Genomic DNA, 20,780 nt, shown 5'->3' on the forward strand with positions numbered 1-20,780 from the left:
GTGCGTACGGTTATCCTTTCAGCCTTGATGTTGATGCGTAGACAGACAGACAGAGACTCCAATTCTCCCGTCACAGTCTGGTTCCCTCCTTCGCCTGCAGCAACAGTGAAGCTGCAAATGCTGTCCAGAATATTTATGCTGACCCTTGTCTCTGCACGTTTCCCAACACGAGTAAAACAATATAAAACAGCCAAAGATACACATCTCTCGTCGTCTTCTTCCCTGCACACTGCACTTCGCCAGTCTCTGCGGATCTTCGCCTGGATCCTTTGCTTCGCCTGGATCCTGGAGCTTGGAAAAATGCTGACAGTGGAAGGCGCTTTTTGAGTTGCTCGCTTGAACGAAGCACTCACTGCGCGATAAGAACTACTGTTGATCCGCAAAGGAGACTGGAATGAACATTACCTCTTTGCGCGATTCGGGGCAGTCGACAGGTAGAAAAACCCTAGTTACAAGCAATGTCGGTGGTCCGGGGGAATGGCGGGCGGCGCCGATGCGCTCCCCGTGACGGCGGCCGATCATGGCGCTGGTGGTGAAGCGGCGAGCGACACTCTCCTGGGCGCAGCACCAGGGACTGCCGGAGGCGCAATGAGCAAGATCCTGGGCGCGGTGCCGAAGAAGAACATCCGAGTAAGAAACCAATGCTCGCTTGTCCTGGAACAAGTGTGTGTTTCTTTGTTTAGCGTGCAGCTGTCTCGATCACCGTCGTCCTCTTCCTGATTCCCCTACCATTCCTTGAGACGGGGATTCAGTCGAGCGTTTTCTTCGGCCTCTCCGGTGCGTTTTCTTTTTTTCATTTCCATTCCAGTTTGCAACGTTTTTTTTTTTTTCTCTCCAGAGATAAATTCGATATCTTGGTATATTTTCGGCCGTGAGCACAACGATCGTGTGGTCGAGGTGGTGAATCTCCTGGGATTCATCACGGGAGTTTTCTATGCTGCATATGCATGGAAGGCTACATGGAAGCCCCTCTTCTGGCCCCCGGTGCTTGGGATCAGTCACTACTGTCTAGTGTACCTGTTGCGCAAGTTCTACGACGGGAAGGAGAAGGAGTTCTGCTTCAAGATCGACGTCCTTGGTTTCATTGGTTGTGCGACCACAGCAGCCTCGATGCTTGCTCCCCTTGCTGTTCGAGTGGCGACCCTCCCTCACAGCAGTGCCCGTTGGAGCTGGGTGGTGCCACTCTAAAACCATGTCTCTGGCTTGTAACGTGGCATGGGCTTGGTTTGCGACCCTTGATAACAACAAGGCCATCCTAGTAAGTTTCTAATCTTCTTCGTTCTGGATTAAAACTTTGGTTGGTTTTTCAGATGTCCACCATGTTTGCCGCGGGCTGTGCAGCAATTCTTACCTGCCTGATGCTAGTTTGAGGCCTTTCTAGTTTTTACTCTACAAACATTGTTGTAGAGTTCGCTCGCTCGCTGAGTTTTGTTTTTTTTTTTACTCTGCTCGACGTGGAGTTCGCGAAATAAAATTGTCCTATCACCCTCCATGACGACGTTAGATTGCGTTCTAGGTAGTCGCAGAGATTCCCAAGCACCAGGCACTGATCTCACCAGCAAGCGTCGGCATCCGTGGCGCATTCGTGTTCTTCTCCGCCACCTTGTGAAAGAGACCGTGCCACTTCCCCACCAGGGATAGCCTGTAACGATGGAATTCCAGCTGATGATGTCGCTCTCGTGCATCCGATCGAACGAGGTCCCGGGTTTCGTGGATTCAATTGCCCTGGCCTTCTGCCACATAGGATTGCTGGAGTTAGCGCGAGCATCCGTTCTTAAACAAAGCCACAGAGAAAAGAGAGATCTCTTTCTGGACGAAAAACCAATGAAGTTTTCCTACTGATCACTGGTGAAGCCCAGAGAAGCGGAGACAATGAACCTGCGATTCCTGGAGCTCCGGGATCTTGTTCCGGTTCTTCAAAAAATGCGGGCTTTGAATAGAATTGCTGCGTTTTGTTTCCATGATCTCCCAAAAGGAATGTGACAAGAACTCACAGAACTACGTCGTGGTACTGAGCTTCAAAATCACGTATACCTTCGTTCCTTTTGCCATTACATGGTCCTCAATTTGCACTGCGTTCTTTGCTCGATGGTGTAACTGTGTGCACGAGCATTTCATGAAACCAAAGAAAAAAAAACGTGTGAAACAGGCTGCCTTCCAAGTTCCAACCTCCTGAAGAACGCAGTATCAGGATCCCTTGCGAAACAACATTCATTGTCGTATCCAATCATATACCTGAAAGTACATGGGCGAAAACCTGACGGAGGCCGCTCTAGGTACCAAGGAAGAACCTGAACGAGAACTCCAGTTAGAACGAAGAGAATTCAGGCCTATAGCGAGAAGATCCCTATGGGTCTTAAGCTTCTCCTCGACTCCTCTTTTGAAACTCCACAAGCCAAGAAGAGAGTGCAAGGCCGACGCCAGGAACTCCGATCCACGAGCTCGTGAATGCGCTCATTGCTCTTTCCTTGACGAGATCCTTCAACTCGTAGGACTTCCTAGACCACATAATTTGCATCGGTTCTATCGACAAGAAAGAGCAGAAAGCCTTTCTGCACAGGACGTGATGCTTGCTGGTGGATCTGGTGCAGCCATCATTCCTAGACCTTTCCCTTAGTAATACTTGCAAGGCATAAATTATGGACATTTATCATATCCATTTGCTAAAACAATGTAACAAACCAAAGAAACTATACATTGTTGGAAATATAAAATGCATTGGTATATATTTCTACTCCAATTTGTTATCATCTTCTCGTTGGAAAAATTTATACTTTCTACCTATATACCAGCTGGAAAGATGAGGGGCTGGACAATTGTGGCATATCCGCGTGGCAGCTGTGCCAGCACGGCCGCCACCTCAGCAGTCTCAACGCCACATCAGCCCGCACCTGTGCCAAACCCTAAACTGCGATTCCTCTTGGGTCGGCTGGCGTGGAGTGGCAGCATGGATATCACGTGCGTAAGCCGCAACCATGACGCTCCAACTGACTAAGTTCCTCTCCACTGTTTCAGATTCAAACAGTTCGCGAGCTTTCTCTAGACAGCCGCATTTTCCATACATGTCTACAAAAGCATTCCTCACGGGCGTGGATCAGCTTTCCTTCTGTCAAATCTTCCGGACAAGCACAGGCATGGAGAGAAAAACAGGGACGCTTGTTTCGGTTCAAGGCTGCGCTATTTTTAGGGCTGTTGTCTCTCTACCGGATTGGGGCTGATCCACGCACTGGCTCTAACGCAATACTATTTGGACTTTGGTCGCTCCTCCAGTGCCTGATTTACCCCGAGAATTTGGAGTAGCTGATTGATCCAAAACCCGGCTGGGACTTAGATCCTTAGTTAAGGAGTAAAGCGGGTGGTAAGATATTGGAGTTTCGTAGCGCCATCGGTGCCGTAGTTCACGCTGAGAATACAAGAAAAGGTTTTATGAGTGATTTTTAAACCTCAGAGCTGGAAATATCGGATAAGGAACGGTCAAAGATACTAGAAAAGGGCTGCTTTCTCTATTTAGGGAAAGAGGAATTGATGGAGCAGGGATTGCTGAGCCCAAATGGTGAGTATGATCTTGCTGATATCTACAAGGGCTGGAACCTTGGTCGCCACTGGATTATGTGGCGCCAGTTCTTGATGAACCTTGTCTGTCATGGCTTCACTGCATATGGGTTTTATATGGCTACCATACATTGGCCCGCTCAGCTATCCCCTCAGTTAGCTCCAGTAGGTTACTTTCCGGCCATGTTGTTATCAGGTCAGTTTTCTTTCTTCCCTTTTTAGAGACTAACAAGAGCTCCATGCAGTAAGTATGCTCGTTCGCTTTGGTCGAAAGAAAGCTTTGACATACGGTTTTCTTGTTGGGGGCATCAGCGGTGTTCTTTCCGCAATGATCACGAATCAGTGGGTGGTGCTTCTGCCGGTGGTGATATTATTCTGTGGACTTTGCACTCCAGCAGCAATACTTTCGCCTGAAGCTTGGAATGACGGCCGCAGTTTGGTTATCTTCATGGTGGTCCTCATAATGAGGCAAATGGCTAACCTGGCCTGTATTGTGGCTGCCATCGTTGCTCCACCGGTTGGATGGCAAGTTCAAGCTGTTGCACTTGTGGGATCGACCGCTGCTATTGTCTATGCGATGCTGTTTCATTTCTACATGTTGCAGTCCCCACTGGAAATTCTAGGTGGTTGCGAGGGTTTAAGAGGAATGGATATAGACCAGCGGCTTGCTGTTCGACAAGAGATGGCCATTGAAGCTTTGAGGGGGTTTGCAGAGGCCGCAGGGAAGACTCTCCCAGAAAATTTGAAGAGCCTCAGGAAAACTGAGTGCTGTCCGCTTCTGTAATCGGCTTGTTGTTCCTGAGTTCTCTTGCCAGAAATAAAAAACCAAGTCAAAGATATTTCATCAGTAACCTATTTTAAAAATCTAATCCCGCGCGTTTTTTAAAATATAAAACTCGCGGGGCCACGAGAGCACGAGCCAAAGGATTCTGGCGTTGATGTGCATGGCATTACGCTTATTCGTCCCACATTCGTCCTTGGTTGATGGCTCAATCGCAGGTTGCGCGGCGATGAAGCCCCACAGGGAAGTCGACGCGCGCCCTGGAGCACGATTGGGATTGTGCTCTTTCCTCTTTCTTTCGTTTTCCACAAACTATGTGTAATCATCGTGGCAGTTTAGGGCTGATATGGGTGCCAAATGGCAGCCAAATCAGTCTCACACATCAGCTAAGACCTTTTCTAATAGCCGTCGGATGAGCTACTGTCAAGGATATATTTGGGGAAAGAGGACAATCTAGGTTACCCTATGGAGCAGGGATTGTTGAGCCCAAATGGTGAGTATGATCTTGCTGATATCTACGAGAGTTGGAACCTCAGTGGGCACTGGATTATACGGCGCCAGTTCTTGATGAATCTTGTTAGCCATTGCTTCACTATATATGCGTTCTATATGGGTGCCATATTTTGGCCCCCTGAGTTCCCCGAAGGAAGCGGAGCTTCTGCTTTGGTTCCCGTCTTCGTAGCATGTAAGTGTTTCACTGCTTTCTCTCTCGAGACTGACTGACAAGTGCGTCCATGCAGTATTTTTCGTTGCCCTTTTGGGTCGAAAGAAAAGCAATGCATATGGTTTTCTTGTTGGAGGCACCAGCGGTTTTCTCAGTGGTGTGTGTTCCATAATGAGCACAAATCAATGGGTGATGCTTCCACTGCTGGCGATATCATGCTGTGGACTTTTCACTCCGGTGTTACAACCAGCTCCTGACAGATGGTACGACGGGCCCGGATTGTTCAAGTTCATGGTGGTGTACATGACGAGGGGTTTGAGTTACATGGCTGCCTGTGTTTTGGGCACCGTTGCTCCACCGCTGGGATGGCATAGACAAGCCCTTCTACTTGTGGGATCGATCGCTGCAATTGTCCACGGGATGCTGATTTATTTCTACATGTTGCAGTCTCCACTCGAAATGCTATATGGTAGCTGCGATAGGTTGGGAGAAATGGATATGGACGAGCGGCTTGCTGTGCGCCAAGAGAAGGCCATTGAAGCTTTGAGGGAGTTTGCCGAGGCTACAGGGAATACTTTACCAAAAAATCTGAAGAGCCTCAGAAAACCTCAAAGTTGAAAACCTCAGAGTTGTTAATTCTCTCTAGATAGAAATCTAGGGAATCTTTTTATGAACCAATAAATTTATGGTTAGTTCAAAATGGCGATATTTTATAAAGCCAAAAGCTTTGGAGTTTGAAAAAAAAAAATATTAGAGGAAATAGTGTGTGATTTAAGAGAAGTCAATACCATTACACTCGTTCTTTCCCATTCTCACTACTCTAAGCTCTTCCTTCTCCATCCCTACACTCCGATAGATGTTTGCCATCAAGATATACGCACTCGCCTGCTTGTCATCGAATTCCAAGAGCTTCTCAAACGCAACCTCGGCAACCTTAACGTTCTTCCACTTCCAGCATCCGCCAAGAACAGTCTTCCACGTCAAAGAGCTTGCTCTCGTAGGCATGCTGCTCGCCAGCTCCAGAGCCTCCTCTACTCGGTTGGCCCGGCCCAGCAGATCGATCAGGCAGTGGTAGTGCTCCAAGCTCGGAGCCACTCCAAACTTTGAGGACATTTCACCGAAGAACTTGGTGCCTCGATCGACCAGGCCGGCGTGACCGCAGGCTGAGAGAACCGAGAGGCAAGTGATCCCGTTGAGACCGATCCCTCCATCGATCATGGCCTGGAAGAGCTCAAACACCAGCTCCGTCTCGCCCTCCCGGCTATAGCCAGCGATGATCGTGCTCCAAGTTACAACGTTTCTCGAGCTCATCGAGTCGAAGACGTGCTCCGCCGCGGCCAAGCTCCCACACTTGCAGTACATGTCGAGCAGGCTGTTCGCCACGAACTGGTCCTTCTCGCCTCCATTCTGGCACGCCTCCGCATGGATCTTCCGACCAATCTCAATCGCTGCCAGCCCGCTGGATGCTGTGAGGCCAGCAACGAAGATCCGCGTGTTGGCGGCACGGCTCTCGGGTTCCATCCTCCAGTAGAGCTCCAGAGCCAGCTCGGGCTCGTCCTTCTCGGCGTATCCCATCAAAAGAGTCGTCCACAGCACCGCGTTGTGGGACGGGATCCTGTCGAAGACGACCCGGGCGTCCAACAAGCTCCCGCATTTCACGTAGAGGTCGGCAAGAGCGCTGGCCACAAAGATGTCGGATTCGCAGCCAAACTCGATCGCCTGAGAGTGAACTGCCATTGCTTTGTCCAAGCAGCCAGGCTTCACGAACTTGTTCTCGTCAACTTCCACTTCGGCTTCTTTCGAGTTGGCGGCTATGTCGATGCAACCTTTCAGCGCTCCCAAGAAGGCCCGAGAGTCTGGAACACAGCCCTGAGACCTCATGCGTTGGAACCACTCGAGAGCGAGCACGCCTTCACCGTTATCGGCGTGTCCCATGATGAGCGAGTTCCAAGTCACCAGATCATGGAGCGGCATCCTCTCGAACACCTCCCGAGATTTCTCCAGGCTCCCACACTTTGCATACGAGTCCACCAACGTGCTGGCCACGAAGACGTCGAACTCACACCCGGATCTGGCAGCTTGCGCGTGAATGGCCTCGACTTTCCGCAGAAGCTCCGCCTTCAAGGCCTGCTTCCTTGGCTCGCTGCCGTGATCTTCTCGAGCGGCGAGTCCTCCATAGGCCATGAGAGCAGCCACGAAAGTCCGGCAATTCGGTGCGCAGCCCTCCGCTTGCATCCGCTCAAAGGACTTAAGAGCGAGGTCGAACTCCCAGTTGTCGATGTAGCCGAGAATGAGAGAGTTCCACAGCACCAAATCCTTGCGGACGATCTTCTCAAACACCAGCCCTGCATTCATCATGCTGCCGCACTTGGAGTACATCCCGACCAAGCCGCTAGCAATAAAGATATCCACTCCACCGCTGCTTCTCTCGGCCTGAGAGTGGACGAGCAATCCTTTCTCCAAGCTCCGGACCTTGACAAGCTTCCCGTCCACCACCTTGCTCTCTTCTCTGGCGGCCAGGTTCCCACACGCGATCACGGCCGCCAGGAAAGTCCGCGGGCTCGGGCAGTCCATTCGGCAGAAAACTTCCAGAGCTAGCTCCTCCTCTCCATTCTCGGCATAGCCCAGGATCAAGCTGTTCCACACAACCACGTCCCTCGCCACCATCTGGTCGAAAACTCTGCGAGCATCGTGCAAGCTTCCACACTTGCAGTACATATCCACAAGCGTGCCAGCCACGAACTTGTCGGAGTAACACCCGCTTTTCATCGCTCGAGAGTGGAGATCCATCCCTCTCTCCAGTGATCCAAGCTTGACGCTAAAACTCCTCTCACCCGCAACCATCTGTGGAGTCTCTTTCGCGGCCAAGCTTCCACAGGCGATGAGCGCCGCGACGTAGGCTTTAGCATCGGCCTCCAATCCCTGTTCCTCCATTCGGGCAAAGATGCCGAGAGCCTCCTCGCCTTGATCGTTGTTGGCATACCCAGACATGAGCGCCGTCCACGAGGCCAAGCCCGGCGATGCGATCGTCTCAAACACTGCTCTAGCGTCGGGCAGCGATCCACACCTGGAATACATCCCGAGGATTGCATTGGGGACGTGCGCGCCAGAGAAGAACGCTCCCGATTCCACGGAATCGGCATGGATCCTCTTCCCTGCGTCGAGATTCTTGGAGGCAATGCAGGCCTTGAGTCCGTCGAGCAGGATCCACACGAATGCCTGATCGATGGCACCGCGCGACGAAATATCGGTGACGCGCGACGAAGTTTCCGAAATACTGACCCGATCAAGCGTCCTCCAGGTGGAGGAGCTGCGATTCTTCCTTCTCCTGCTACAGCAATCTATGCAATGCTTTGCAGCTCCATCCGCGCGCATTGGTGGTCACGCATTCTTGCCGCCATTCATCCTTCTCGCCAAGAACCCTAAAATGCGGCCCAAGAACCCTAAATTTCTTGCGATCAATGCTCTGTCGATGCTTCCCGCGATCTACAGCGGCAGCGCATCGCTGCAGCATCAAAGAATCGTCGAGCTCGATCATCACCATACCCCTGCTTCTCACCGCTCTCAAGGCGTGTAGCAGCGCCAGGGATTTGGAGCTGGGCAAGAGGATCCACGCCAATGCTGCCGAGACCGATCGCACCAGCGACGTCTTCATCGCATCCAAGCTCGTCGACACGTACGCCAAATGCGGGAGCATGAGCGACGCCCAATCGGTCTTCGCGGCGATGCGCGAGGACAGCGTCGTCGCCTGGACGGCTCTCATGCTGGGATTCGTGGAGAATGGCCACGGCGATTTGGCGCTGGAGCTCTTCGATCGAATGCTACGCTCGAGCTGCCGCCCAAATGCCAGGACCTTCCTCGCGGCTCTCAAGGCCTGTGTGAGCCTCGTCATAGCCAGAGCTCTTCCGGGTGGAGAAAACTTCCAAGGAACTGAGAATCACCTTGCGCGAAGAACGGTGCTAGATCCGGAGAGAACAATCGAAGGAACTATCCATCTTGATATTGGAGAGACTGTCCAAGCAGGAGATTTCTCGCCAAGAACAGTGCTGGATTCTAGCCACCTTCGAAAGAGCACTGGAGAACTCCACCACCACCTCGAGAGAGCAGTGAAGATCCATTCGCTAGCTCGTTCCAGCGGCTGCGACTCGGACGTCTTCGTCGCAAACACACTGGTGGATCTCTACGCGAAGTGTGGGAGCTTGGATCGAGCGCAGCGAGTCTTCCATTCCATAGCTCGTCCCACAGTGGTGTCCTGGACGTCACTCATCCTGGGATACGTAGACGCTGGCGATGGAGCCACGGCGTTAGAACTTTTCGAGAGAATGAAGATCCAAAATACCTGTCAAGCCGACGCTCACTGCCTCGTCGCAGCTCTCAAGGCCTGCTCGCTCGCTGCCGAGAAAGAAGAGCGCTCCACTGACTCCACCAAACTTCTCGGCCTGGAGAAAACTCGATCCATCCATTCCGACGCTCTTGCTCGCGGCTACGCCTCCAACATCTTCATCAGCAGCTCTCTGATCGATGCGTATGCCAAGTGTGGAAGCATGATCGAAGCTCGGGCAGTCTTCGATAGCATGCCTCGCCACGACGTGATTTGCTGGACGTCTCTCCTCACTGGCTACGCCGAGAATGACGAACCCGAGCTATGTCTCCAGCTCTTCTCTTGCATGAGGAGCCATGGCTGCTCTCCAGACGCTCGGACTTTCGTTGCAGCACTCACTGCCTGCTCGAGCCTGGCTGATCTTGAGACTGGGAAACGAATCCAGCAAGAACTCTCCAGCCACGGCTTCCAGAACGATTGCTTCGTGGCAAACTCGCTGATCGACTTCTACGGCAAGTGTGGCTGCCTGGCTCAAGCCGAGAAAGTCTTCCACGCCATGGGAAGCTCTAGGCGTAGCTTGGTCTCTTGGAGCTCCCTCATAGCCGGCTACAGTCGCCAGGGTGATGCTCAGCGCGTCTTCGATCTCTTCCAGGCCATGAAAGACGCTGGCGTCGGCGTGAATGGCATCACTTTCCTCTCCGTTCTCACTGCGTGCAGCCATACCGGTCTCGTTGAACACGGGCGCCGTTACTTCGAAGAGATGGTAACTCGTCACGCCATAGCCCCCGAGATCGAGCACTACCACTGCATGGTTGATCTTCTAGGCAGAGCCAACCATCTGGATGAAGCTCTGGAAATGGTGACCACTGTCATGCCTTTCAAACCCACCGTAGTAACGTGGAAGACCGTCCTGGGTGCTTGTCGAAAGTGGAAGAACGCCAAGTTGGGAAGAGTTGCCTTTGAGAACCTGGTGAAGTTATACCCCAAGCAGGATTCAACGTATCTCTTGATGTCGAATCTGTATGGCAGCCTGGGAATGTGGGACGAGCAAACCAGTGTTCTTCATCTCAGGTCCGCTGCTCAGACCTCCAAGAAACCCGGACTAAGCTGGTGGACTGACGATCGCGGACTCGTCCACGCCTTTAAAGTTGGTGACAAGAGCCATCCTCAGATTGAAGCAATAAACTCGAAGCTGAGAACTCTGGCACTTCAGTTGAAGGAGAACGGGCACGTAGCCGACCTGAGCAGTGTCTTTCACAACATCTCCGACGTTGACAAAGAAGATGCTCTGTGTGAACACAGCGAGCGGCTAGCCATTGCCTGTGCACTCGTCAACACGGCACCAGGAACTGCTATACGAGTCGTCAAGAGCTTGAGATTCTGCGATGACTGTCACTCGGTGATTGCGGGTGTTTCCAAGCTCGAGCAGCGTCAGATTGTCTGCAGGGATTCGAGCCGGTTTCACGTCTTTGAAAACGGAAGGTGCTCCTGTAACAACTTCTGGTAGCAATCGCATTGCTGCAGCTTGATTAAAACCGAAATCAACAAAGAACGAAAAAGAACCCGTATCTACAAACCAAAGCTTCGAGTTCTTCCGTCGGCCAAAAAAGAAGAAAAAATATCTGATCCTGATCCTGTAACGAACACCCATCGACGTGAAAATTGTCAGTCAAACAGTGAGCAGGTCCCTGAAGGTGATGCTGAGGCTATTGCGCATGGTTTTACGGCCGATGCCACCGGCCCCCTTCCTCATCATCGTGACAAACTCGCTGTAGTCGATGCGTCCATCCTGCAAGATTGAGAACAATTATTTAGAGAAAACAAACGTGACCACCATACATTGTCTTGATCAGCTTCCCGCATCATCTCTTCAATCACCTCGTCTCCCATGTGGTTCTCTGCGCATACTTGCTGCAGCTCGTCTTTGGTAATGTAGCCACTGTTATCTTTGTCGAAGTACGCAAATGCCGCAAGTAGATGTTCCTCGCGCTCAATCTTGTTTAAGTGCAATGTCGCTGTAATGAACTCCTTGTAGTCAATAGTGCCGCTGTTATCAACATCCGCCTGTCGGTCATCATTCCATTAGCGACGGTACAAAACAAAAGAGAAAAGCCTTACAGCAGCCATGAGGTCCCGAATCTCAGACTCCACCAAGTTCGACCCCACCCTCTCCAGGCCAGCTTTCAACTCGTCAAATGTGATTGATCCACTGTTGTCAGTGTCCATCATTTTAAACATCTCCTTCAGGCCTGCTATTTCTTCCTCGGACAGACTCTCCGCGATGACCTGAAACGCAAAGCACAAGTACCTCAGTCGGGAAAGAAACAAACAAGAAAGGACAAGAAGACCGACCCTGAGAGCTATCTTTTTTATTTTGTTCATCGCTGAGAATTGTTTCATCCTCGAAAGCACTGCAGAGTCCAGAGGCTTATCGGGGGCCACGCCGTCCGCCCTTGCCCAAGGATGGCCTATAAACAAAGCTCAGTATGACAAGAACGTCTATAGAGAACGCAATGTACTAGACTAGCAAATGACAAAACGAAAGAAGAGAGAGAGAGACGCACCTAGAACTTCGTGAGCTTTCAAGCGGTTAGCAGGAACCGGGCACAGCATTTTCCGTATCAGGTCTTTAGCATCCTGCGAGATCACAGGCCATGGATGCGACTCAAAGTCTATCTCTCCTTTAAGAACTTGCTCAAATATCCCCTTCTCAGTTTCTACGATAAGGGTCGAAATGTAAGCGAAAGTTGATCAAAGTCTGATGAAAGCTTGGCTTACCAGCCCAGAATGGAGGAACGCCGCTGAGAAGAATGTATAGGATCACGCCGGCACTCCACACATCCGCCTCTGGTCCATACTTTTTTCGAAGAACTTCGGGAGCAACGTAGTATGGGCTTCCAACGACGTCCGTGAAGACTTCTCCTGTTGGGAAGAACAGAAAAAAGAGATGAGGAAAGTGACAATCAAGTCTAGAAAGATTTTCAGCTGGAAAGATTCCGCCTAGAAACTCTGGAAAGAGATGGCAGTAGCCTACCTGGCTTGAAGAACACAGACAATCCAAAGTCGGTGGCCTTCATGAGCGAATCCTCGTGCTTGCTGAGCAGCAAGAAATTCTCGGGCTTCAAATCGCGATGCATGACCCCGAGCGAGTGGCACGCCTGGACGACGCCGACAATCACCCGGATGAGCTCCGCGGCCTTCCTCTCGCTGTAATGCCCCCTCTGGATGATCCGATCGAAGAGCTCCCCGCCGGCGCACAGCTCCATGACGAGATGGACCGACCCCGCGTCCTCGTAGGCGCCCTTGATCTGGACGACGTTGGGCTGCCCGGCGAGGTGATGCATTATCTGGATCTCGCGCCGCACATCGTCCACATCCTCTTGCGAGATGAGCTTGCGCTTGGGGATCGTCTTGCAAGCGTACTGCTTCCCGGAGCTCTTCTCCACGCACAGATACGTGACCCCGAATTGGCCCTGCCCGAGCTTCCTGCCCAGAGTATAGAGCTCGCGGACGCTCTCCGTGCTGCGACCTAGCACCGATGCTGTGATCGCGCTGCGCGGCGTCGATGCTGCGATCCCGGCCTTCATGCCCTGCTCTTGCGGACGCTGTGGAACAACAATGACGGGAGCTGCCACAGGGACCGCGCCGGGAGGCGGATCGATTGCTGGAGCTGGTGTCGACGCCGGCGGCGCCTCGGAATTCGATCGATGGAAGAATCCGTTCTTACTGTTGGTAGTGGAGCCGATGCACGCGTTCCCCATTTCTTAGCTACACCACATTCTCTTCTAAAGCCCTAGCGAGCAATCTTAAGAACCCTAAATTCCGCCACGTGTCCCACCCATTCCTAAAGTTCCTTTTGGAAAAAATTGGCGCTCAATTTCAAGTTTAAAAAAATTTGACAAGGGGGAGACGATCACGCGTGGGCTGCCGCTGGTTCTTCCTCCGGTGGATTGGCGGCGAGTTTGGAGCTTTGCAAGACTGGATCGAGAGGGAGAAACTGGCACTGGGCGTAGTTTTGGAGGAGCTGATCCGCGAGAACCAGGGCCACCATCGCCTCCACCATTGGAACAGCTGCAAGAAATCGATCGATGAGCATTCACGAGAGGAGAAAGGATTCCTGGATGTTACCTCGAGGAACGACGCAGGGATCATGACGACCACGAGCTCTCAGCTCGGTTTCTTGCCGGTCTCTCGTTACAGTCTTTTGGAATTTCTGCGAGAAGCAAGCAAGCAAACGAAATCAATGCCGGCGCAGTGAGAATTCATGACGAAAGAGAACTTACAGTGATTGTAGACGTCGGCTTGAATGCTATTCTCATCACTATCGTCTCTCCATTTGAAATTCCTCCCTGCATAAATTGTTCGCAAGTTTAGAAAAAAAAAGGAGAGGAAGTCAGTAGATTATAGTTCCACGTACCTGGATGCCACCAGATCGATTTGTACGTGTTCTTACGTTACCAATTTCGTCAATGTAGAACTCATCATTGTGTTCGCTGCCTGTCATTTTAGTTCCTGCGAGAAAAGTTCACAACCATTGTAAACTTTTGTAGAAAGCGATCTCGTGTTACCTTCAAAGCCACTTCCAATCTCGAAGCCTTTGGTGGCAGGCAGAGACATGAGAGCCTTGGCGAGCTCGGCTTCTAGCTTGTCAAAAACTGGAGTCCCAAGTCCCTGAAAGTAGAAAAAAGCTTGATTCATATAAACTTGCGTGAATGCAGAGGAATATTTCTTACCCGAGGAACGTTTCTAGCAATGCAAGTGACGACTCCTCCCACGGAATCTCCCCTCACTCTCACAGCGTCGATGGCAGCGATCATCTTTTCCGCCATATCTTGATCCGGGCACCTCACGATGTTGCTCTCGACCTGGAATCACGAAACTTGAGAACGCCAAGGAAATATAAAAGCACAAATTAGTACCTGTTCTAGCGTCAAGTTGTCATGGTCGATTGCTCCTTCGGGAAGCTCAACTTGATGAACTCTTGACACATAAGCTAGCACCTAGTAAGAAGGAAAATAAAATGTCGTTTGTAAATCCTTTAACTCTTTCTTCCTCTCTTTATCCTGTACCTCGGTTCCACATTGCTGTTTGAGTAACTTCTTTGCGATTGCCCCCGCTGCTACTCTTCCAATTGTTTCTCGGGCCGATGATCTTCCTCCACCCTGAAAAAGATTTTAAGCTTAACACCCCGAGGGATGTTGCAAGGAAAAGTTTGGATTTAACCTGGACAGCTCGAATTCCATACTTGAAGTCGTAAGTAGCATCTGCATGAGATGGCCGATAAGCTAGAGCCATCTCTGAGTAATCCTGCAGAAAAACACCGCACATTAAGTTCCAGTGTTTCTTCCATTAACGAAAACTTACTCCTCCACGTTGATCCGTGTTGGGAACCAGAACAGCAATAGGAGTCCCCAGTGTCATTCCTATGAGAAAGAGATTGGTACACTTAGAGAAGAAAAGAAACAAATGGAAACACAAGAAGCTACATTACCTTGTGCCACACCAGAGAGAATTTTGCAAGTGTCTGTTTCTTTTCTTGGAGTTGTGATCCGACTTTGGCCCGGCCTCCTGTTCGTTAAAACACGAAGAGAATAAGCAAAGCTCCCAAAACATACAATGAAGACACAAAGAACATAGTAGTTCATCACAAACAACGAACATACAAAGAACACACAAAGAGTAACAAGGAGTAACAACGAATAAAATGAAGAACTACACACAAAGAACTCAAAGCAATAGGAAGAAAGAAAGAACATACCTTCTGTCTAGATCCTCTTGCATGTCTTCCTCGGTGAGATTGAGCCTCGGAGGGCATCCATCGATGACACATCCAACTCCTCCACCGTGAGACTCACCGAAAGTGGTAACGCGGAAGAGATTTCCAAAAGTATTTCCCACACCAGCACGAACTTCTGCCAAAGAGAAAGAATATCAAATCTATCGCTTTTTTGCGCAGGTTATCCTCTCACCCAATCTCCTGTGCGAGGATGACCTACTCGTGGATTGCCTCCCCGACGCGCTCAGCCTCGCGCACTCTAGCCTGGAAACTCGCAACCCAGCTGCTCCATCTGCCGAAATTTGCGACCGATTTTGATTCCCAGCCTCGGAGCTGCTGCATTGCGCCAAGATCGACGAACCCATCTGCGTCATGGCGGCCATGGTGGATCGACTATGGCGCTAGATCGAAAATGCGCGCTCCAAAGCCTCCTAGACAAGCAAGATTTCTCCCGATCCAAATTTCTCACTCCTCTCCCTCTCGCCTTCCTCGCCCTACCTCTCCTCTCTTCTAGTAAAGAAATTCTCCATGGTTTTAGTCAAAGCTTTGTGGCTCGTCAACTATTTCTACCCGTCAAACAAGACTGCGTTGACTGTTAAATTATTCTTTTCTCTTAGCGATCAAATTCCTCCACTACGGCTTCGAATCATCTTGGTTTTCTTGTTCTTGAGCAAATCGACGCCAGTACCAGTGCTTACTCCACTCTTGCTGCATTTCCTCGATTGGGACTTTCTTCGTCTCGGGCAAGAAGAAATGCACGAAGAGCGTCATGACCACCACCCAGCCCGCGAAGAACAAGAAGATCCCAAACCTGAAGTGGCAAAACATCGAGAGAAAGGATTGCGCGACCGCGAAGGTGAAGAGCATGTTTACTGCGACGGTGATGCACTGACCAGCAGATCTCGTCTCAAGAGCGAAAACTTCGCTGGGAACCAGCCATCCCAAAGGTCCCCAAGACCACGCGAAAGAAACCACGTAAACGCATGTCACCACCAAAATCACTACTGCAAATCCCCGAGAGAGCTCTTCGTTCCCATTGAACTCGAATGCTAGAACCAGTCCAGTGACAACCTTGAAAATCATTGGAAACATTTGTAAGTACTGCGATCGATCATGACTTACCTGGCCAATAAACATAAGAATTCCTCCATGGAGAAAGAGAACTCTCCGGCCAAACTTGTCAACCGTGAAGATCGAGATTCCAGTTCCAATGATCAGCATCAATCCCGTGATCACTGCCGAGTAGAGCGAGGCATTGCTGTGGAACCCGATCGACTGGAACAACACCGGAGCGTAGAAAGTTATAACATTGATGCCTGTGACTTGCTGAAAGTATGGAATGAGCACGGCCATTGTGAGCTGGGGCCTGTTCTTCCGGCGAAAGATGCTTAGAAATGGATCCTTGATCGTCGAGGCAACTCTGCTGGCTTCCACCAGATCCTGGAACTCGGCCTCCACGTCTGGAGTTCCTCGGATTTTCTGGAGGACTGATTTCCCTTGCTCGAGATGGCCTCGCTCAATCAGGCTGTTTGGAGTGTCAGAGAGGAAAATGGCCGCAAGGGTGAGGAGCGATGCTGGGACTGCCGCAAGGCCGAGCGAAAGTCTCCATCCCCAGGGCTGGAGATTAGCAGTGCCATAGTTGATGAGATTCGCACACAAGATCCCAAAGTTGACGGCTTGCTGGAACATTATGTTGAGACCACCGCGAAGTTTTGGTGGTGCCATCTCTGATAAGTAGACTGGTACTGACTGGCAACAAAAAGAAAATAAAATAAAATAAAATAAAAGACTGTTTCGTTCTCTATGATGAAGTTACCTTTGAAGTTAAAATGTTTCATCCAGGAGGAAAAATCATAAGATTTAAATGAGAATCCAATGCAGTCTTACCTGGAGGAGAAAACCACATGGTTAATCTTCCTTTACCAGAACTTTAGACATAGATCAAGCTTACCTGCAAAGAAAAATGCAAACCTTTGTAAGTTTGTGACGAAGGTAAAAGAATGAGGGAGTTTCATGCCTGATTTCCAAAGCCGACTCCGACACCCAGCATCATCCGGCCGATGATAAGCATCGCCAAATTCTCTGCGGCAGCATTGAGAGCCGCTCCAACGAGAAAGCTGAGGCCACCAATTAGCATTGTTGGGCGTCGCCCCTTGTTGCTCGTCACGTAGGAAGCTCCAAAGCTCGCAAAGAGAGCCGCGAGATAGAGCGAGGATGTGAATGCCTGGAGACCCTGGTTGTCATACTTACAGTAATTGTTCTCATGGGCAGCGTGCTTGCGGACATAGACAGTGGGGAAAAACTTGATGAGAAAATCGTCCATGGCGATAACACCACCTAGAAAAAGAACAAAAAAAACAAAGAGAAGAACTTGCAATAAGTGAAAACCTCTGCTATACCTGAGATTCCAATGTCATATCCAAATATCAAACCTCCGCTGGCGGCCGCGATGCAAGCCAGCAACACCGGAATGGTAGTGCGACCCTTGTAATTGATCTGCCTATTTGCGAGCGATGGAGCGAGAAGAGATCCTCCAGCCATCGAGGACAAGTGAACAAACCCAAAACTGTGTTAGGCAACACACTGTCCTGGTCCAAGCTCTCGTCGTCATGCGTGGACTTTGACCGAGAGGATATTTGCCAGCTTTATATAGTTTTTTCCCTTTAAGAAATTACAATTTTGTCCGTAGGAAACATCAATCAAATAGAAGGACGGCTTTCTTAAAATAAATTATAACCAATGAGCTAACCATATCTGCGGAGGTAACTATTGATGTGCGGAGGTTTCTTGAGGCTCCTCAAATTCTTGGGTAAAGCATTCCCTGTTGCTTCAGCAAACACCCTCAAAGCTTGAATGGCCTTGTCTTGCATCACAGCAAGCTGTTTGTGAACATCAACCTCTTCCAAATCCATTGCTGGAAAACCAACACAATAACCCCATAGAGGTTCGCGTGGAGACTGTAACATGTAGCGATGAAGCAGCCCTGCGTAGAAAATTGATCCCACAAGTACAAGGGCTTGTACTTGCCATGCTAGCGGTGGAGCCGCAAGGGCCAGACTATAAGAACCCACGTAGACCAACATCCACACGATGGAAATCACGATGGACGCGAACACTCCAACCCCATCATACCAGTCGTCAGGAATTGGTTGCATGAAAGGAGTGAAAAGTCCACAGCATGATATCGCCAGCAGCAGAAGCATCACCCATTGATTTGTGGTGATTAAGGAACACACACCGCTGATGCCCCCAACAAGAAAACCGTATGTGATAGTTTTCTTTCGACCAAAGAAAATATACATAAGCGCTACATGGACGCCATTGTTAGTCTCTAGGAAAAGAAGGAAAAATAAACTGACCTGAGAAGAACCCGGCCCCTATGAAAGCAAAGGTTGCAATCGTTGCAGATACCTCTTCAGATCGCTGAGGGGGCCAATGTATGGTAGCCATATAAAACCCATATGCAGTGAAGCCATGACAGAGGTGATTCATCAAAAACTGGCGCCACATAATCCAGTTGCGACCGAGGTTCCAGTCTTTGTAGATATCGGCCAGATCATACTCACCATTCGGGCTCAACAATCCCTGCTCCATAGGGCAAATTCCCCTTACCCTAAGAACCAAGCATATCCTTTTATGCTGGCAAGAAGGCCTTTTGGTACTGGAAAGACGCTCCGAGTTTTCATCCCAAGCAATGGTCTCCGCAGACGATGTATTCCTCTTTGATGACACAACCAGCTCCAAGAGGGTGGGTTGCAGATAAAATTTCTTCCAAAACAGCTTTCGACACAACGCTATCCACTGTAGAATGTAGAGAAAAAAAGACCATGCCATGCATTTCAATCTGAGAAACGTACCAATTGGGGCCTGAAATGAAGCACCGCGGTTGTTCATTTGCTGCGTGCATGTTCTTACAGGAATTATTCGATCTTTCCACCCGAACGGACACGTTTGATCCCGTCGCCACCTTCCTCCAAAGCCCTGACGTTCATGCTGGTATTCGCTGGGCGACCATCGCTCTACAAGCACTCCGGTGAAGACGACTCGGGATTCACCCAGCGGGGAGACCTCATGGCCTCGAAGTTTGCGGCTCCACTCTCGCGAGCCATGAAGATCGGGGCCAGAGCCTTCTGTTGGGCTGGATGGACGTCCGGAATCCGTAGTAGAGCCTGTGTCCGAGGAGATTGCTGGGGAAGTGACTGCCAGCATGAAGGGAATTGTCCATCTCTGTCCCGGTGCTGCTACTGTGTTAGTCTCGCAATTGCGGCAAGATGGTGTCATCGTTCACTCGCATGTAAGCATTCGTCGTCATTTCCTTGCTCCTCGTTTTTACGTGTTTGTCTCCTTTTTTTTCTCTCTTTTTCTGGCAGCTTCTTCTGGCATTCTATTTTCCTTGCTTTTTACTTCCAGCTTCATCGATGTGGCTTTGCAGATTTGCAATGCAGTTTTGGCAGCGAGGATAATGAAAGCAACGCTTGTGCTGCCTTGTGGAACGATAAAAGGTCCTATCGTTTGCTTTCTCGTCCCTGGTTATGATAAAGAGCAAACAGTTTTTTTTATGTTGCAGAGGTCATTTATGATTTACAACACTTTATCAAATCGCTTAGACACGACGTCAAGAATCGTTTCAAACCGGACGTGATGCAGCTGAGAAAGTCAGCAGGCTCCGCGCTGAAGGCCACTTGATGTCGATCCACCTCCGATATGAGATGGACATGCTCGCTTACGTACTTTCGACTTTCGCATTCTTTCGCCACTGACAAGCTTCTCTCAGGTGCCTCGCTTCAGTAGATACTAGGAAAGTCCAGGAAGCCGGAAGTGTCTCTTTACACCGGAAGAAGTCGGGCAGGCAATTGGCTTCGACACAATTCGACGTGCCTCTACCTCGCAGTGGGCGACATCTTTCGAGGCGAGAGGTTCATGCACCCACTGCGAGAATCCTGACCTGGAGAATTGCACTACCGTCGCTGCTCCGGACTGACCAGGCCGAAGGGAGAGGACTACTGGGACCGCCGGTGGGTGCTTGTCAATTCATGAGAGCTTCCGAGCGGCAGCCATGGCCTTCGAGGCACTCACACGGTTCTTCTGCCTGTCCACCTCGAGCTTTGTCGCTTCCTCTTCCTCACCAGCTTTATCACCAAGCTCGAAGTTGCAACCTGCTCTTCGTATGTAGATCACCGAGAGCAAGAACACACCGGCGGTCCCAGTAGTCCCCTCCCTACCGGCAAAGAGAGCCGCGAGATAGAGCGAGGACGTGAATGCCTGGAGACCTTGGTTGTCATACTTACAGTAATTGTTCTCATGGGCAGCGTGCTTGCGGACATAGACAGTGGGGAAAAACTTGATGAGAAAATCGTCCATGGCAATAACACCACCTAGAAAAAAAACACAGCGAGAGAGAGAGAGAGCAGATCTGTAGAACTTGCAATAAGTAAAAACCTCTTCTATACCTGAGATTCCAATGTCATATCCAAATATCAAACCTCCGCTAGCGCGATGCAAGCTAGCAACACCGGAATGGTAGTGCGACCCTTGTAATTGATCTGCCTATTTGCGATGAAGCGAGAAGAGATCCTCCAGCCATCGAGGACAAGCGAACAAACAAACCCAAAACTGTGTTAAGCAGCACACTGTCCTGGTCGCCATGCGTGGACTTTGACCAAGAGGATATTTGTCAGCTTTATAT

The 20,780-nt window shown here is 50.3% G+C and overlaps 8 protein-coding genes and 1 long non-coding RNA gene across 9 annotated transcripts; 5 read left to right on the forward strand and 4 right to left on the reverse strand.

Moving 5' to 3' along the window:
* The first annotated feature begins 1,228 nt into the window (after window positions 1-1,228).
* On the forward strand, window positions 1,229-1,490 carry LOC9649332. The gene is made up of 2 exons (XR_002993126.1): window positions 1,229-1,258; window positions 1,311-1,490. It is a non-coding gene; the product is annotated as an uncharacterized LOC9649332 (long non-coding RNA).
* A 2,035-nt stretch (window positions 1,491-3,525) lies between these two features.
* Window positions 3,526-4,336, forward strand: LOC9649333. Its single transcript, XM_002976550.1, has 2 exons — window positions 3,526-3,748; window positions 3,798-4,336. The coding sequence occupies exons 1-2, from the start codon at window positions 3,526-3,528 to the stop codon at window positions 4,334-4,336; spliced, it is 762 nt and encodes a 253-aa protein (XP_002976596.1).
* Window positions 4,337-4,785: 449 nt separating this feature from the next.
* LOC9649334 lies at window positions 4,786-5,697 on the forward strand. Its single transcript, XM_002976551.2, has 2 exons — window positions 4,786-5,018; window positions 5,074-5,697. The coding sequence occupies exons 1-2, from the start codon at window positions 4,799-4,801 to the stop codon at window positions 5,613-5,615; spliced, it is 762 nt and encodes a 253-aa protein (XP_002976597.1). The 5' UTR covers window positions 4,786-4,798; the 3' UTR covers window positions 5,616-5,697.
* Window positions 5,698-5,768: 71 nt separating this feature from the next.
* Window positions 5,769-8,372, reverse strand: LOC112348621 (pentatricopeptide repeat-containing protein At1g11290, chloroplastic-like). The gene has a single exon (XM_024681469.1). The coding sequence runs from the start codon at window positions 8,370-8,372 to the stop codon at window positions 5,769-5,771; it is 2,604 nt and encodes an 867-aa protein (XP_024537237.1).
* Window positions 8,373-8,439: 67 nt separating this feature from the next.
* Window positions 8,440-10,847, forward strand: LOC112348623 (pentatricopeptide repeat-containing protein At3g26782, mitochondrial-like). The gene has a single exon (XM_024681470.1). It carries the CDS (start codon window positions 8,459-8,461, stop codon window positions 10,823-10,825), a length of 2,367 nt encoding a protein of 788 aa, XP_024537238.1. The 5' UTR covers window positions 8,440-8,458; the 3' UTR covers window positions 10,826-10,847.
* Window positions 10,820-13,133, reverse strand: LOC9649335 (calcium-dependent protein kinase 26). Its single transcript, XM_024681578.1, is given in 7 exon segments — window positions 10,820-11,107; window positions 11,158-11,382; window positions 11,437-11,604; window positions 11,671-11,786; window positions 11,883-12,046; window positions 12,048-12,240; window positions 12,353-13,133. Coding segments are annotated over 7 exon segments (1,713 nt in total). The 5' UTR covers window positions 13,080-13,133; the 3' UTR covers window positions 10,820-10,987.
* A 2,536-nt stretch (window positions 13,134-15,669) lies between these two features.
* On the reverse strand, window positions 15,670-17,668 carry LOC9649730 (sugar transport protein 7). The gene is made up of 4 exons (XM_024681579.1): window positions 17,494-17,668; window positions 17,112-17,431; window positions 16,217-16,843; window positions 15,670-16,165 (listed from the first exon to the last, which is right to left on the reverse strand). The coding sequence occupies exons 1-4, from the start codon at window positions 17,633-17,635 to the stop codon at window positions 15,728-15,730; spliced, it is 1,527 nt and encodes a 508-aa protein (XP_024537347.1). The 5' UTR covers window positions 17,636-17,668; the 3' UTR covers window positions 15,670-15,727.
* A 45-nt stretch (window positions 17,669-17,713) lies between these two features.
* On the reverse strand, window positions 17,714-18,711 carry LOC9649731. Its single transcript, XM_024681581.1, has 2 exons — window positions 18,454-18,711; window positions 17,714-18,401 (listed from the first exon to the last, which is right to left on the reverse strand). Exons 1-2 carry the CDS (start codon window positions 18,686-18,688, stop codon window positions 17,839-17,841), a joined length of 798 nt encoding a protein of 265 aa, XP_024537349.1. The 5' UTR covers window positions 18,689-18,711; the 3' UTR covers window positions 17,714-17,838.
* Window positions 18,712-19,291: 580 nt separating this feature from the next.
* On the forward strand, window positions 19,292-20,133 carry LOC112348652 (O-fucosyltransferase 1-like). The gene is made up of 3 exons (XM_024681584.1): window positions 19,292-19,388; window positions 19,527-19,596; window positions 19,662-20,133. Exons 1-3 carry the CDS (start codon window positions 19,302-19,304, stop codon window positions 19,778-19,780), a joined length of 276 nt encoding a protein of 91 aa, XP_024537352.1. The 5' UTR covers window positions 19,292-19,301; the 3' UTR covers window positions 19,781-20,133.
* The last annotated feature ends 647 nt before the right edge of the window (window positions 20,134-20,780 follow it).

The sequence above is a fragment of the Selaginella moellendorffii genome, unplaced genomic scaffold, assembly GCF_000143415.4.
Source record: "Selaginella moellendorffii unplaced genomic scaffold, v1.0 SELMOscaffold_31, whole genome shotgun sequence".
Lineage (NCBI taxonomy): Eukaryota > Viridiplantae > Streptophyta > Lycopodiopsida > Selaginellales > Selaginellaceae > Selaginella > Selaginella moellendorffii.